Below are 16,173 nucleotides of genomic sequence, written 5' to 3' on the forward strand. Positions count from 1 at the left end.
GGGGGGGGCTACAATAAGGCTACAACGTAACAAAATCCTTTCCGAATGCACCGTATATTTTAATATGTAGCATCTAGTAGTGCAACCCCGTCGAGGTTTGGACCTCTTGAGTGTAATTGCTAAGGTCTTAAGACTGTCAGATGCAGGGACCCAGATTCCAGTCCCAGTAGGGTTATCACTCTCATTTTCTGCCATATCATCGCTGAGATATATTGGGTTTACACGTACTGTCGTCTTTCTTAAAACTTGCACCTTGTGGTAGAACTGTGTCTCTGAAAGACCTTCAGTCCTTTAATCCACTGGGAGTTTATAGGGGTCACCACCTGTAACAAATAGGTAGGACATGGTATCATTGGGTTTTTGTGCAGAATTCTTCCACAAAATAGAAATGCTGTTTCTTTATTCATGCGTGTGCTTTCCCTCTTTTTGAAGATCATACTTGGATATTCTAAGCAGTATGGTAAATATGACACACCTATGAGAGGGCAAGTTGGAGCTTCTGTCATATGGTTATAGCATTCCATTCACCGAGGGACCTACCTGAATTTGTACTATAGAACGCCTTGTTTTCATTGGTGTGCAATAATGAATACACCCCAGATCACCCAGTCTTCCACACAACCTAGGGAGATTCTCAATTGAATTGGACACTGTCCACCTTTCCTCCATGACCCAGAAAACAAGTGGTCAAGGAGTCAATTTGTTAGTAGGCGAACAAAGGAGTCTGCTCCCCTCACTTACCTACTTTGGCAGGAGGCACAAGAGTATCCTCCCGTTTTAAAATCCACCACACCTCTTGAATCAGGTGTTTTATCAAAAGGGAAAAGCATTCTCAAATGTAAAAATATCCTACTTCACCTTTTATCTACAACATTTCTTGCACAACTAAGCCATTTGATTTTGTCACATTTTGTGATTCCACCCCTGCAAACGCAATTTGTCTGACGCTGACTGGAGTCATTTCACGCGTATGTTTCTTCTCCTCGCTGCCTCTATAACCTTTGACCTTAAAAACAATAGATGAGCAAAACCAATTGAGATTCTCTCCTAATTTCCAACCAAGGCTACTTCATATAGAAAAACCACCAATCTTCAGCATAGGCTTCTACCTCACCGGTTACCACTGTTGCTGTTGAGGTTTAGGCTCAGTCCTTATGTACTGTGACACATACTTGAAAATAAATGTCAAATATGAAATTGATTGGTGCCAATTAGTGAAACATCAAAACATTTTTGCCAAGCTTTCCCTCACATTACAGCTTTTGTTATAAAGCTGTAAAGTCATACCGCTGTAATGATTGAAAGTGTAGTCTGCTCTAGTTGAGTGTTTAAGTAAAAAAAATTGTGAGAAGAGAACGATCATAGCCAAGTGTGATGTGATATACTGACATGCTGTGGCTCAGCTCATAAGCACAGTACCTTGTCAGTCATTGATTTGTCAGTTGTTTACCTCAAGCATCCTCCTGGAGTTCTGTAAAGGTGAAGATGTACTGGTCGAAAGGTCACAGAGGAAACGAATGTGGTGCATTCAGCCATTTAAGATCTGAGTGTAAAAAAAAAAAAAAAAAAAACTGTCCACTGATAATCCTATCCCAAGACTAACCGGTCTCCCACAGCCATGTGGCATAGGATGACAGAGGCAAAACACAGAGGGGATCAAACATTTATTTACCCATGTTAAAAGTTACAATAAAACAATTAGCATCTTTAAACGATAGCAAAATAAAGAGAACCAAAAATATTGGCCAAAACATATTTACAGAGACAAATTGCAGATAAAAAAGCTCACATTTTTGTACACGACCCCAACATCTGCATCATAAACTCTGAAATGTGAACACCGCAAGACTCAGAAGCTCAAATGTGTTTTAGCCAGAAAATAAGCAGAATGAACAAAGACATTTCCTTTTCCCTCCTTGAATGTTGTTTTTCTATACAGCACAAAACACTTAATTTGGGGGTAAAACATAGTAATGTAGAATATATATTTTTTAGATGATGATTTGAAAGGTGTGTCCATATAACAGTCATTTCGAGTGAAGGAGGTGGTCTGCCCTGCTCCATAACCGTTGTCGATTTTTAAATCCCAAGAGATGAGAAAGAAAAATAAAATGTTATAGGACTGCCACGTGTTTAAAAGTATACTTCTCCATGAATTGGGAAAATAAGTCAGTATTCCTGATTCATTCTACATCCAATCCAATACCTTCCCCACACGCCAGTCCCAGTGTGTACCATGAGGGGGCGCTGTAAGCCAACACTTTCGTGAGAGGGCCGTCAGTAGAGAAATGATAAAGGCAGTGAACTGGTGGCTGAATCAGCAAACGTGATATAGCCTTCTTCATTTGCAGTTTTGTTTATAAGTTTAAGAACGTGGCACGAGTCTCATATATTTATATACTTTAATCTTGGAAAAACAGTTCAAGTAGCTGCGACGAGTCACGGTCACTCTGTCTTGGGCTCGGTCTCAGATGCTGCAGGTGTCGTGACCTCTGCGGGGGCTACGGCCTCCTCGGTAGGAGCTTCCTCTGCGGGAGGGGCTTCCTCTGCAGGAGCGGCCTCTGCTGCTGCAGCCTCACCCTCTGGGGCCGGGGTGGCCTCCTCCTTGGCCTCTGCCACAGGCTCGGCGGCTGACGTCTCCTTTGCTGCGTGGCCATTCTCCTCTGGCTTGTCCTCCACCGTGGGGGAGGCGGCCTCCTCCTCACTGCTCTTCTTGGTCTTCTTCAGCGAGATGCCCTTGAACTTGAAGGAGTTCTTCAGGGAGAACTTCTTCTTCTTCTTGGCATCCTTGGCGGCCTCTCCCTCGACCTTGGCCACCTCTCCTTCGGCAGCAGGGGCAGCCTCGATGGAGTCTGTCTCGCCCTCTTTGGCTGGCTCGGCTGTGCCATTCCCGTCTACGGGAGCTGTGTCCCCATCGGGCTTGGCAGAGACATCTCCATTGGTTTTAACATGGCCATTCTCCTGTGGACAACAGTGAGAGAACAATTTACAAATGTGGAGAGCAATAATGAGAATTTTCTAAATAAACTGGAAAATTATGTTAACCATTATAAGCAGCCCATACCAAATTGACTCAATCTACAAGTCACTGTTGATCAAGAAAGTGGCTCAGGAGATAAAAATCAAGACTATTTTAATTCTGTGATAAGGCAGTGTGATATGTCCAACCGACGTATCAGAGGTTTGTCATTATGGACGATTACTTGACTCGGTCAAATGCATAGCAAAAAGCTTAATATGCACAGCAGGTTTGCATTACTCGCATCGACCACGTGGGGGCAGTCGTACCCCACCACAACCAGTCGAACAGCAAGATGAATTTTGGAACAAAGGAATCCCCATGGAATCTAGGAGATTGCTACATTTGCAGTTCCTTGCAAAATGTCAATATCGTTCTCTTCTAGCCTTTCGAATAATCCAAACGAATTTCTCAATTTGTCATATTAAATTGAAATGACATGTTCTAGCCTTTTGGCCAAGGATAAATGAGGAAATTAACCATCTCTGCTAAAGTTAGCTAAAGAATGCACCAACTGGTAGACGAGCCGCCTCAATGAGATGGTTGACTGGGAATTGCACCCATTCTAAAAACCGTAAGCTAAAGTTAACATAGCGATTTATTGTCCAGGTAACGTGCATACGGGCATGTACAATAAAACAGTTTGAGTAGATCATTTAATGTTTCCAGCGCTACAAATTACATCGAAAATTGCACAAGTCTGCTTGCTTGCTTTTTTCAACAGAACGCTTTGCTGCCCTGCCCGTGCGCTTTGTTTGCAACGAGCCGTCCTCATTTGCATCCTTTGTCGCCCATCTGAGAGGGCGACCGCTGACGGCTTCCAGCACCAACTCATGAGAGAAAGCTAGTTCAAATAAATCCGCTTTCCATTCAGATGATAACTATGTAACTTAGTCCTGGTGTTATAATACGGACAATTAGCTACTGTACTTGATTAGATAGACTAAAAACTAGAGACGAATTTAACAAAAAGGTGGTGGTTGTGGCGCATGGCACCATCAATTAGCCACTCAACCAAGCACATTTTTAGCTAAACAATTTAATTACAAAATGTAATCACTGCAATCAAAACAGGTGGTTCGACAGCGAAGTCATATTTTTATCCTAATAAGCTTTTGCTAATTAGTCAAATGTACTGTAACTGTTAGCCGTGAGGTATCGCTAGCCTGGTATCACGTTGCCCATCCAACTCACGCTGGAGGTGGGCATTGGGTGCCAATGTGGACGCATACAACTGTTTCTCTTACCTGGCCATTAGTTTTAGCGACAGCTGGGTCGTCGACGGCTTTTCCATCAACAGCTACTCCACCCTTGGAAAACTGAGCTCCCATCTTTTATGCTTCCTAAACAAAAAGAAAATCTAAAAGAAAAACCGAGACGATTTACGGTTTTAAATCCAGCCAGAGATAGGTAGATCTTGCCAGATTTTGAAATCCGTGTTTATCCCTTTTACGTTTGGGAAGCAACAAAAGTTTCCCCACTCTGGTCTACTAACCTCACTGCTGCTGAGCACAAATTAAAGAAGGCTAGGGCTACAAGTGTGAGTATTTCAACCGTGCCTCAAAATTGTGGAAGACTCCACCTATGGGCGTGACTACACGGACACACACAATCTGCAACCGTGGATTGGGGTTGGAATCCCCTCCTCACCCCCTATCAGCTTCAACGAGAGTGTTTATTACAGATGTTATGAATATGGCGACGGAGCAAGTAAGAATTGTATCTTTATTATCAGATATTTTTATTGAACATAAATAGTAAATAACACTAGTATCATATCTTAAGGTTTCCAAGCACTTTACTCCAAATGAATCTAATTAGTAAATCCTCCATACAGTGCACTGCAATTCTACACTTTAAAAATGAAAGGTTCCTGGAGGCATCTTAAGGGGGTTTACTCAGATTGCAACACCAACATAACCCCTAAAGGTGCTTCCAGCCAGGAACCTTTTCCCTGAGGAACCTTTTATAAAGGATCCTCAAAGAACCGTTTAGGGTGTTAAGGTTCCTGTAGGAATCTTTTATGTCCCATGTATTATATTATGAATAATAATATTGAGTGGCAAACTTGTAAAGTCACAAATTCATTTTATTCACTTAGAAAAATGCAAATTGTCCAGTATTCACAAATCATCTCAGAGTGCTGATCTAGGATCAGGTCCCCACCTGTCCATACAATCTTATTTTTTTTATCTTAAAAACTGATTCGGGTTCAGTGGTTCAACTTTGACACACTGAATATGGGCCATTATTTATATGCAGTTACTTTAACTATTTTGATCAGGTCTTCACTTTTGGTGTCATCTGGGATCATTTTTTCCCCCTTGCCTCCCAAACCTCTTCCTCATTTCCTGTACTTGTGCAATGTGAGCAAGTGGCTGTCATTATTTTTTGTATGTATTCTTTATCATGCCATGCCTCCTTAAAGAATAAAATGTGGAGTGGAGAAATGTCATGACGGACTATTGGGACTTGAGGTCAGAGGAGCAGACTAAAATGGCCTTGTTAAGCTGCTGTAAATGTGATGGCATAACAATGTGAGAAGAACATATCCAAGCCAGCACATTATGGTCTGGGTAAGCACAATGGTGTATTAAGGTTATCAGTGTGAATTCATGTGAGTAGGAAATGTAAAGAATTCTTACATACAGTTGAAGTCGGATTTTTACATACACTTATGATGGAGTCATTAAAACTCGTTTTTCAACCACCACAAATTTCTTGGTAACAAACTATAGTTTTGGCAACAAGTAATTTTTCAAACAATTGTTCACAGACATATTATTTCACTTATAATTCACCTTATCACAATTCCAGTGGTTCAGAAGTTGCTTGGAAAATTCCAGAAAATGATGTCATGGCTTTAGAAGCTTCTGATAGGCTAATTGATATCAAAGCCTACCTTCAAACTCAGTGCCTCTTTGCTTGACATCATGGGGAAAATCAAAAGAAATCAGCCAAGACCTCAGAAAAAAAATTGTAGACCTCCACAATTCTGGTTCATCCTTGGGAGCTATTTCCAAATGCCTGAAGGTACCACGTTCATCTGTACAAACAATAGTACACAAGTATAAACACCATGGGACCACGCAGCCGTCATGTTGCTCAGGAAGGAGACACATTCTGTCTCCTAGAGATGAACGTACTTTGGAGAGAATAGTGCAAATCAATCCCAGAACAACAGCAAAGGACCTTGTGAAGATGCTGGAGGAAACAGGTACAAAAGTATCTATATCCACAGTAAAACTAGTCCTATGTCGACATAACTTGAAAGGCCGCTCAGCAAGGAAGAAGCCACTGCTCCAAAACTGCCATAAAAAAGCCAGACTACGGTTTGTAACTGCACATGGGGACCAAGATTGTACTTTTTGGAGAAATTTCCTCTGGTCTGATGAAACTATAACTAATATGAAAATATTACTGTTTGGCCATAATGACCATTGTTATGTTTGGAGGAAAAGGGGGATGCTTGCAAGCCGAAGAACACCATCCCAACCGTGAAGCATGGGGGTGGAAGCATCATGATCATTATTTCAACTATTATTCTGACATTTCACATTCTTAAAATAAAGTGGTGATCCTAACCAACCTAAAACGGGGAATTTTTACTTGGATTAAATGTCAGGAATTGTGAAAAACTGAGTTTAAATGTACAGTGCCTTGCGAAAGTATTTGGCCCCCTTGAACTTTGCGACCTTTTGCCACATTTCAGGCTTCAAACATAAAGATATAAAACAGTATGTTTTTGTGAAGAATCAACAACAAGTGGGACACAATCATGAAGTGGAACGACATTTATTGGATATTTCAAACTTTTTTAACAAATCAAAAACGGAAAAATTGGGCGTGCAAAATTATTCATCCCCTTTACTTTCAGTGCAGCAAACTCTCTCCAGAAGTTCAGTGAGGATCTCTGAATGATCCAATGTTGACCTAAATGACTAATGATGATAAATACAATCCACCTGTGTGTAATCAAGTCTCCGTATAAATGCACCTGCACTGTGATAGTCTCAGAGGTCCGTGAAAAGCGCAGAGAGCATCATGAAGAACAAGGAACACACCAGGCAGGTCCGAGATACTGTTGTGAAGAAGTTTAAAGCCGGATTTGGATACAAAAATATTTCCCAAGCTTTAAACATCCCAAGGAGCACTGTGCAAGCGATAATATTGAAATGGAAGGAGTATCAGACCACTGCAAATCTACCAAGACCTGGCCGTCCCTCTAAACTTTCAGCTCATACAAGGAGAAGACTGATCAGAGATGCAGCCAAGAGGCCCATGATCACTCTGAATGAACTGCAGAGATCTACATCTCCAAGGTGGCATAGCAGTTCAGACGTCTTTTGTCCTCGTCTTGTCGTGTCCTGTATATATATATATTTACAACTTTTTCACATACATTTTATTTTTATTTTCCATCAACTCATCTTCAAAACACTCTCCTGCAACCCGCCTCACCAATGTATATTTATAAAAAAGTATTATTTACCTCAGATCTGTAATCCTCCAAGAAGCTAGCCAGAAACTCCAAGAAGCTAGCCTGAAACTAGCCAGAAGCTAATCCAGAAGCTAGTTCAGAAGCTAGTTAGCTCCTTTACTGGCAAATCGTTAATATTCAGCTAACCACGGTTTGTGGTCATCAGCTATCCTTTAGCTCGAAAATCTATCGCCAGTTCTGTACGGCGCAGCGCGGCTCGGAACGGAACATACCGGACCAATTTTTCTCTCCATGTCCCTGGACATTCATACCCGGATCTCACAGCTAGCTAGCTGCTATCCGTGTGACCATCGGAGCTAGCAAGCTCCGTCAATCACTCCTGAGTTCCATCAATCACACCTGGGCTGCAGTCACCTATCCGGACCCGTTTTACTGCCTTCGCGGAGCCCCACCGGGCCTTCACAACTGGACTGCCGACGTTATCTACCCGAAGGAGTTATTCGGCCGGCTCCTCCGTCGCGACGTTACCTGAACGCCCATCTGCGGCCTGCTAACCGTTAGCTGTCTTACCGGCTGCTATCTGAATAGACAATCGGACAATTTTTTTATTATTATTTTTTTTTTTAAATTTTTTTTTTAAAATTATTATTATTATATTTTCTTCTTGGGCCTCTATAACTATATCTATTGTTTTTATTTTTGTTGTTGTTGTGTGATTTGGATTAATCCCCTCTACCACACGGAACCCCACTAATCTACTGACGGAACGTAAGGGGTGGCTAACAGACCTCCATCCTATGCTAGCTTGCTACCGATGCCCTGGCTAGCTGTCTAAATCACCAACCAACCTCTCCACTCACCGGACCCTTTTGATCACTCGACTAAGCATGCCTATCCTTAATGTCAATATGTCTTGTCCATTTCTGTTCTGGTTAGTGTTTATTGGCTTATTTCACTGTAGAGCCTCTAGTCCTGCTCACTATACCTTATCCAACCTATTAGTTCCACCACCCACACATGCAATGACATCTCCTGGTTTCAACGATGTTTCTAGAGACAATATCTCTCTCTTCATCACTCAATACCTAGGTTTACCTCCACTGTATTCAAATCCTGCCATACATTTGTCTGTACATTATACCTTGATGCTATTTTATCGCCCCCAGAAACCTCCTTTTACTCTATGTTCCAGACGTTCTAGACGACCAATTCTCATAGCTTTTAGCCGTACCCTTATTCTACTCCTCCTATGTTCCTCTGGCGATGTAGAGGTGAATCCAGGCCCTGCAGTGCCTAGCTCCACTCCTATTCCCCAGGCGCTCTCTTTTGACGACTTCTGTAACCGTAATAGCCTTGGTTTCATGCATGTTAACATTAGAAGCCTCCTCCCTAAGTTTGTTCTATTCACTGCTTTAGCACACTCTGCCAACCCGGATGTTCTAGCTGTGTCTGAATCCTGGCTTAGGAAGACCACCAAAAATTCTGAAGTTTTAATTCCAAACTACAACATTTTCAGACAAGATAGAACTGCCAAAGGGGGCGGTGTTGCAATCTACTGCAAAGATAGCCTGCAGAGTTCTGTCCTACTATCCAGGTCTGTACCCAAACAATTTGAACTTCTACTTTTAAAAATCCACCTCTCTAAAAACAAGTCTCTCACCGTTGCCGCCTGCTATAGACCACCCTCTGCCCCCAGCTGTGCTCTGGACACCATATGTGAACTGATTGCCCCCCATCTATCTTCAGAGTTCGTGCTGCTAGGCGACCTAAACTGGAACATGCTTAACACCCCAGCCATCCTACAATCTAAACTTGATGCCCTCAATCTCACACAAATAATCAATGAACCTACCAGGTACCTCCCCAAAACCTTAAACACGGGCACCCTCATAGATATCATCCTAACCAACTTCCCCTCTAAATACACCTCTGCTGTCTTCAACCAAGATCTCAGCGATCACTGCCTCATTGCCTGCATCCGTAATGGGTCAGCGGTCAAACGACCTCCACTCATCACTGTAAAACGCTCCCTGAAACACTTCTGCGAGCAGGCCTTTCTAATCGACCTGGCCGGGGTATCCTGGAAGGATATTGATCTCATCCCGTCAGTAGAGGATGCCTGGATATTTTTTAAAAATGCCTTCCTAACCATCTTAAATAAACATGCCCCATTCAAGAAATTTAGAACCAGGAACAGATATAGCCCTTGGTTCTCCCCAGACCTGACTGCCCTTAACCAACACAAAAACATCCTATGGCGTTCTGCATTAGCATCGAACAGCCCCCGTGATATGCAGCTGTTCAGGGAAGCTAGAAATCATTATACACAGGCAGTTAGAAAAGCCAAGGCTAGCTTTTTCAAGCAGAAATTTGCTTCCTGCAACACTAACTCAAAAAAGTTCTGGGACACTGTAAAGTCCATGGAGAATAAGAACACCTCCTCCCAGCTGCCCACTGCACTGAAGATAGGAAACACTGTCACCACTGATAAATCCACCATAATTGAGAATTTCAATAAGCATTTTTCTACGGCTGGCCATGCTTTCCACCTGGCTACTCCTACCCCGGACAACAGCACTGCACCCCCAACAGCAACTCGCCCAAGCCTTCCCCATTTCTCCTTCTCCCAAATCCATTCAGCTGATGTTCTGAAAGAGCTGCAAAATCTGGACCCCTACAAATCAGCCGGGCTAGACAATCTGGACCCTTTCTTTCTAAAATTATCTGCCGAAATTGTTGCCACCCCTATTACTAGCCTGTTCAACCTCTCTTTCGTGTCGTCTGAGATTCCCAAAGATTGGAAAGCAGCTGCGGTCATCCCCCTCTTCAAAGGGGGGGACACTCTTGACCCAAACTGCTACAGACCTATATCTATCCTACCGTGCCTTTCTAAGGTCTTCGAAAGCCAAGTCAACAAACAGATTACCGACCATTTCGAATCTCACCATACCTTCTCTGCTATGCAATCTGGTTTCAGAGCTGGTCATGGGTGCACCTCAGCCACGCTCAAGGTCCTAAACGATATCTTAACCGCCATCGATAAGAAACATTACTGTGCAGCCGTATTCATTGATCTGGCCAAGGCTTTCGACTCTGTCAATCACCATATCCTCATCGGCAGACTCGACAGCCTTGGTTTCTCAAATGATTGCCTCGCCTGGTTCACCAACTACTTCTCTGATAGAGTTCAGTGTGTCAAGTCGGAGGGTCTGCTGTCCGGACCTCTGGCAGTCTCTATGGGGGTGCCACAGGGTTCAATTCTTGGACCGACTCTCTTCTCTGTATACATCAATGAGGTCGCTCTTGCTGCTGGTGAGTCCCTGATCCACCTCTACGCAGACGACACCATTCTGTATACTTCCGGCCCTTCTTTGGACACTGTGTTAACAACCCTCCAGGCAAGCTTCAATGCCATACAACTCTCCTTCCGTGGCCTCCAATTGCTCTTAAATACAAGTAAAACTAAATGCATGCTCTTCAACCGATCGCTACCTGCACCTACCCGCCTGTCCAACATCACTACTCTGGACGGCTCTGACTTAGAATACGTGGACAACTACAAATACTTAGGTGTCTGGTTAGACTGTAAACTCTCCTTCCAGACCCATATCAAACATCTCCAATCCAAAGTTAAATCTAGAATTGGCTTCCTATTTCGCAACAAAGCATCCTTCACTCATGCTGCCAAACATACCCTTGTAAAACTGACCATCCTACCAATCCTCGACTTTGGCGATGTCATTTACAAAATAGCCTCCAATACCCTACTCAACAAATTGGATGCAGTCTATCACAGTGCAATCCGTTTTATCACCAAAGCCCCATATACTACCCACCATTGCGACCTGTACGCTCTCGTTGGCTGGCCCTCGCTTCATACTCGTCGCCAAACCCACTGGCTCCATGTCATCTACAAGACCCTGCTAGGTAAAGTCCCCCCTTATCTCAGCTCGCTGGTCACCATAGCATCTCCCACCTGTAGCACACGCTCCAGCAGGTATATCTCTCTAGTCACCCCCAAGACCAATTCTTTCTTTGGCCGCCTCTCCTTCCAGTTCTCTGCTGCCAATGACTGGAACGAACTACAAAAATCTCTGAAACTGGAAACACTTATCTCCCTCACTAGCTTTAAGCACCAACTGTCAGAGCAGCTCACAGATTACTGCACCTGTACATAGCCCACCTAAAATTTAGCCCAAACAACTACCTCTTTCCCAACTGTATTTAATTTTTATTTATTTATTTATTTTGCTCCTTTGCACCCCATTATTTTTTTATTTCTACTTTGCACATTCTTCCATTGCAAAACTACCATTCCAGTATTTTACTTGCTATATTGTATTTACTTTGCCATCATGGCCTTTTTTGCCTTTACCTCCCTTCTCACCTCATTTGCTCACATTGTATATAGACTTGTTTATACTGCATTATTGACTGTATGTTTGTTTTTACTCCATGTGTAACTCTGTGTCGTTTTATCTGTCGAACTGCTTTGCTTTATCTTGGCCAGGTCGCAATTGTAAATGAGAACTTGTTCTCAACTTGCCTACCTGGTTAAATAAAGGTAAAATAAAAAAAAATAAATAAAAAAGGTGGGAGACTCTGTCCATAGGACAACAATCAGTCGTATATTGCACAAATCTGGCCTTTATGGAAGAGTGGCAAGAAGAAAGCCATTTCTTTAAGATATCCATAAAAAGTGTCATTTAAAGTTTGCCACAAGCCACCTGGGAGACACACCAAACATGTGGAAGAAGGTGCTCTGGTCAGATGAAACCAAAATTGAAACTTTTGGCAACATTGCAAAAGTCATGTTTGGCGTAAAAGCAACACAGCTAATCACCCTGAACACACCATCCCCACTGTCAAACATGGTGGTGGCAGCATCATGGTTTGGGCCTGCTTTTCTTCAGCAGGGACAGGGAAGATGGTTAAAATTGATGGGAAGATGGATGGAGCCAAATACAGGACCATTCTGGAAGAAAACCTGATGGAGTCTGCAAAAGACCTGAGACTGGGACGGAGATTTGTCTTCCAACAAGACAATGATCCAAAACATAAAGCAAAATCTACAATGGAATGGTTCAAAAATAAACATATCCAGGTGTTAGAATGGCCAAGTCAAAGTCCAGACCTGAATCCAATCGAGAATCTGTGGAAAGAACTGAAAACTGCTGTTCACAAATGCTCTCCATCCAACCTCACTGAGCTCGAGCTGTTTTGCAAGGAGGAATGGGAAAAAATGTCAGTCTCTCGATGTGCAAAACTGATAGAGACATACCCCAAGCGACTTACAGCTGTAATCGCAGCAAAAGGTGGCGCTACAATGTATTAACTTAAGGGGGCTGAATAATTTTGCACGCCCAATTTTTCAGTTTTTGATTTGTTCAAAAAGTTTGAAATATCCAATAAATGTCGTTCCACTTCATGATTGTGTCCCACTTGTTGTTGATTCTTCACACAAAAATACAGTTTTATATCTTTATGTTTGAAGCCTGAAATGTGGCAAATGGTCGCAAAGTTCAAGGGGGCCGAATACTTTCGCAAGGCACTGTATTTGGCTAAGGTGTATGTAAACTTCTGACTTCAACTGTATCCATTCCCTGTCTGTTCTCTCAACGAGGGGTACTTTTGAAATGAGCGCTGTGCACACATCCATGTATTGCTGGGTAGTGGAGTACCTAAAGCAAATGAGAAACATACAACATTGCATTTGACTAACAATTCTGTTTGTAATACAAATTACATTGATTGAGCCTCTTGAAATATTGGTGTTTCACTTCAAATCAGATGGTGGACTGGTGGATCAAAGGTCCATAGGCAAGTAGCAGGCTAGGGTAGATGTCGGATATCTCTCCAAGCAGGAGGTACAGATCAGGAGCACTGCCATTTTGTTTTGGACTACCAATCATTTGGGGGAGTAAACGGAAAAAGTGTACATTTTTCTGCTGCACTTCTGAATAGATGGCCATTCTTCATTAGGATTCTCTCGGGTAGTGGCACAGGTTTAGAAAACACATCTCGTTTGCCATAAAACAAGTTCTCAATTTCATAGTTAATCTGGGAAAGAGTAATTTGCCTCTCTTGAACTAGTTGTTGCAGCACTAGTCTGAGCACTGTGGGTATGATGCCCTCATGAAGGTCATGCATGACATCTGGTGGAAACAGATAGGTAATTGGAGATGGCACATGATTCCGCTGAGAGAAGCAACAGGCTTTTGTGATGCCATACATCGATGCATTGTCTAGATTTTCTTCCACGGCCTGCAGATGGTACTTGTAGTTGTTTGGGTCATGCATAGTGAATTCCTCTTCAGTGATTTCTGAGCAAATGTCCCCCTTGGTAGCCAAGCAGAAGCAACACATTTTTTGCTCAACCCTATAACTGCATGTGCAGAGAGATTATCTGTTGAGATTGTTGTGATTGTGCCTCAGAAGGTTTTGTTTTCACCATTGCATGATAACTTCATAGCCAATATTTCCAATTCCTGGATGTCATGTATCAAAGGCTTGAATACTTCTTCATAGGTGTTGACTTGTTTTTGAATGACGCAGTGATGAACCAGTGTGGAGAGGTATATGTCCTCATCTTAAGTACACTGTAGTCATTTTGTAAGTGCCTTTTTTAGAACCCAGTGGATTGACTACTTCAAATTCATCAACATAGAACTGCAGACATTGGCTCTGCTTTGTTAGCTTGGGATTTGATTTGAACAATTCACCATCAGTCAAGTCTTCCGGAATTTCATCATTTTGTGGGTTTTGGTCTTGATTCAAGGTGGCCCAGTCCTCTTTATTACTTACTATTTTTGTAGTGTGCTGACAAGGGAGTAAACGGAAAAGTGTACATTTTTCTGATGTACGTCCGGATAGATGGCCATACTTCAATTGACCCAATTATTTCACACAGTAATGCTCCAGCATCCTCTCAGAGCTTATGCATCTAATGCATTCCTCAAATACTGCAGTGTTGTTGAGCAAGTCCCTGAGATTGTCATCTTCATCCACATTTATTTGCTTATTTGTAAGGTGAAACCTGAGGGCATCACTGTAGTGTGTCATAAATGCACCAAAAATGGTTCTGAGGTCCTTAACAATGCTACTCTGTACCGTAGCTGGGATGCAGTGTTCTTCCCTGATTTTCAAAGTAAAAAGACAGATATTATTTTTGAGTACTTCAATTAGCTGCTCAGTGTTGATCTCTGTGGCCTGAACATGTTCAGCCTCTGGTAGACTCTCTACATCGCTCACGTCATCTTCAATGGGATCAGTCCCAGTCTCAAATTCATCATGAGGGCAATTCTCTTCTATGTTGGCGTTTAAAATCTCTCTGTGGTTTCGATAGATGTGTGACCGATAGGCGCTGAAACATCTATTTGTTTTCCAACACCCATTAAGTCCACAGATAATTAGAAAACATGGTTCATGCTGGTGATAGAGGCCAATATGTGTGAGTAGTCTTGACACAGATAAAGTATGTTTGTTGCAAAGTGGACAATTGAATAGAGTTGGCATTCTTCAGACAGATTGTGAACCTTGGAATGATGGAATGGAATCATGGAGATTATTAGTACTCAGCCACTTGCAGACATCATCAAGGGACCAGTCTTTCACAGCCACTCTGAAATTAGCAAAGGTTATTGTTGAGGCTAAAACAAAACATATACCACTCTTTCGAGACAACCACCTGTCCTCCTCATTTGTATTTATGGTTGTTCCATAACGAAGCAGAGCTTGTCAGGAAAGGTAAAGATGTCTCTCTCTTATTTATCTGACGCCATATTTCTTAGTATGGAACATTATGGGATTCTGCAGTCCCACAAGTGTTGATTCAGATAATATGATGCTCCAAATGGGGCAATAAGTTCTTCTTCCATGTCAACCCAAATTGGCCTATTAGAGTTGTCAATAAAGAGAGCCTATTTGGGCAGTTATAAAGGCTTCTTGATATAATGACATGTTAGGGAGCTTTAATCCTCCCTTCCAAGTTTTTCCTGTAATCTAGGTGAATCCTTGCCATTTTAATAGTCCAAATAAACTGAGTAATCAATCAAATGTATTTATATAGCCCTTCGTACATCAGCTGATATCTCAAAGTGCTGTACAGAAACCCAGCCTAAAACCCCAAACAGCAAGCAATGCAGGGGTAGAAGCACAGTGCCTAGGACAAACTCTCTAGAAAGGCCAAAACCTAGGAAGAAACCTAGAGAGGAACCAGGCTATGAGGGGTGGCCAGTCCTCTTCTGGCTGTGCCGGGTGGAGACTATAACAGAAACTGGCCAAGATGTTCAAATGTTTATAAATGACCAGCATGGTCAAATAAGAATAATCACAGTAGTTGTCGAGGGTGCAGCAAGTCAGCACCTCAGGAGTAAATGTCAGTTGGCTTTTCATAGCCGATCATTGAGAGTATCTCTACCTCTCCTGCTGTCTCTAGAGAGTTGAAAACAGCAGGTCTGGGACAGGTAGCACGTCCGGTGAACAGGTCAGGGTTCCATAGCCGCAGGCAGAACAGTTGAAACTGGAGCAGCAGCACGGCCAGGTGGACTGGGAACAGCAAGGAGTCATCATGCCAGGTAGTCCTGAGGCATGGTCCTAGGGCTCAGGTCGTCCGAGAGAGAGAAAGAGAGAATTAGAGAGAGCATACTTAAATTCACACCGGACACTGGATAAGACAGGAGTAATACTCCAGATATAACAGACTGACCCAAGC

The 16,173-nt window shown here is 42.6% G+C and overlaps 1 protein-coding gene across 1 annotated transcript; it reads right to left on the reverse strand.

The window, feature by feature from the left end:
- Positions 1-1,647: 1,647 nt before the first annotated feature.
- Positions 1,648-4,692, reverse strand: LOC109894569 (MARCKS-related protein 1-A). Its single transcript, XM_020488154.2, has 2 exons — positions 4,267-4,692; positions 1,648-2,961 (listed from the first exon to the last, which is right to left on the reverse strand). The coding sequence occupies exons 1-2, from the start codon at positions 4,348-4,350 to the stop codon at positions 2,446-2,448; spliced, it is 600 nt and encodes a 199-aa protein (XP_020343743.1). The 5' UTR covers positions 4,351-4,692; the 3' UTR covers positions 1,648-2,445.
- Positions 4,693-16,173: the final 11,481 nt, after the last annotated feature.

Source organism: Oncorhynchus kisutch, linkage group LG7 (genome assembly GCF_002021735.2).
Source record: "Oncorhynchus kisutch isolate 150728-3 linkage group LG7, Okis_V2, whole genome shotgun sequence".
In the NCBI taxonomy this organism is placed as follows: domain Eukaryota; kingdom Metazoa; phylum Chordata; class Actinopteri; order Salmoniformes; family Salmonidae; genus Oncorhynchus; species Oncorhynchus kisutch.

Excerpts from the sequence above, each read along its gene's own strand:
- LOC109894569 (XM_020488154.2), bottom strand. The coding sequence starts at position 4,350 with ATGGGAGCTCAGTTTTCCAAGGGTGGAGTAGCTGTTGATGGAAAAGCC. Across the intron at positions 2,962-4,266 it reads TCGCTAAAACTAATGGCCAG|GAGAATGGCCATGTTAAAAC; the intron begins GTAAGAGAAACA and ends TGTTGTCCACAG.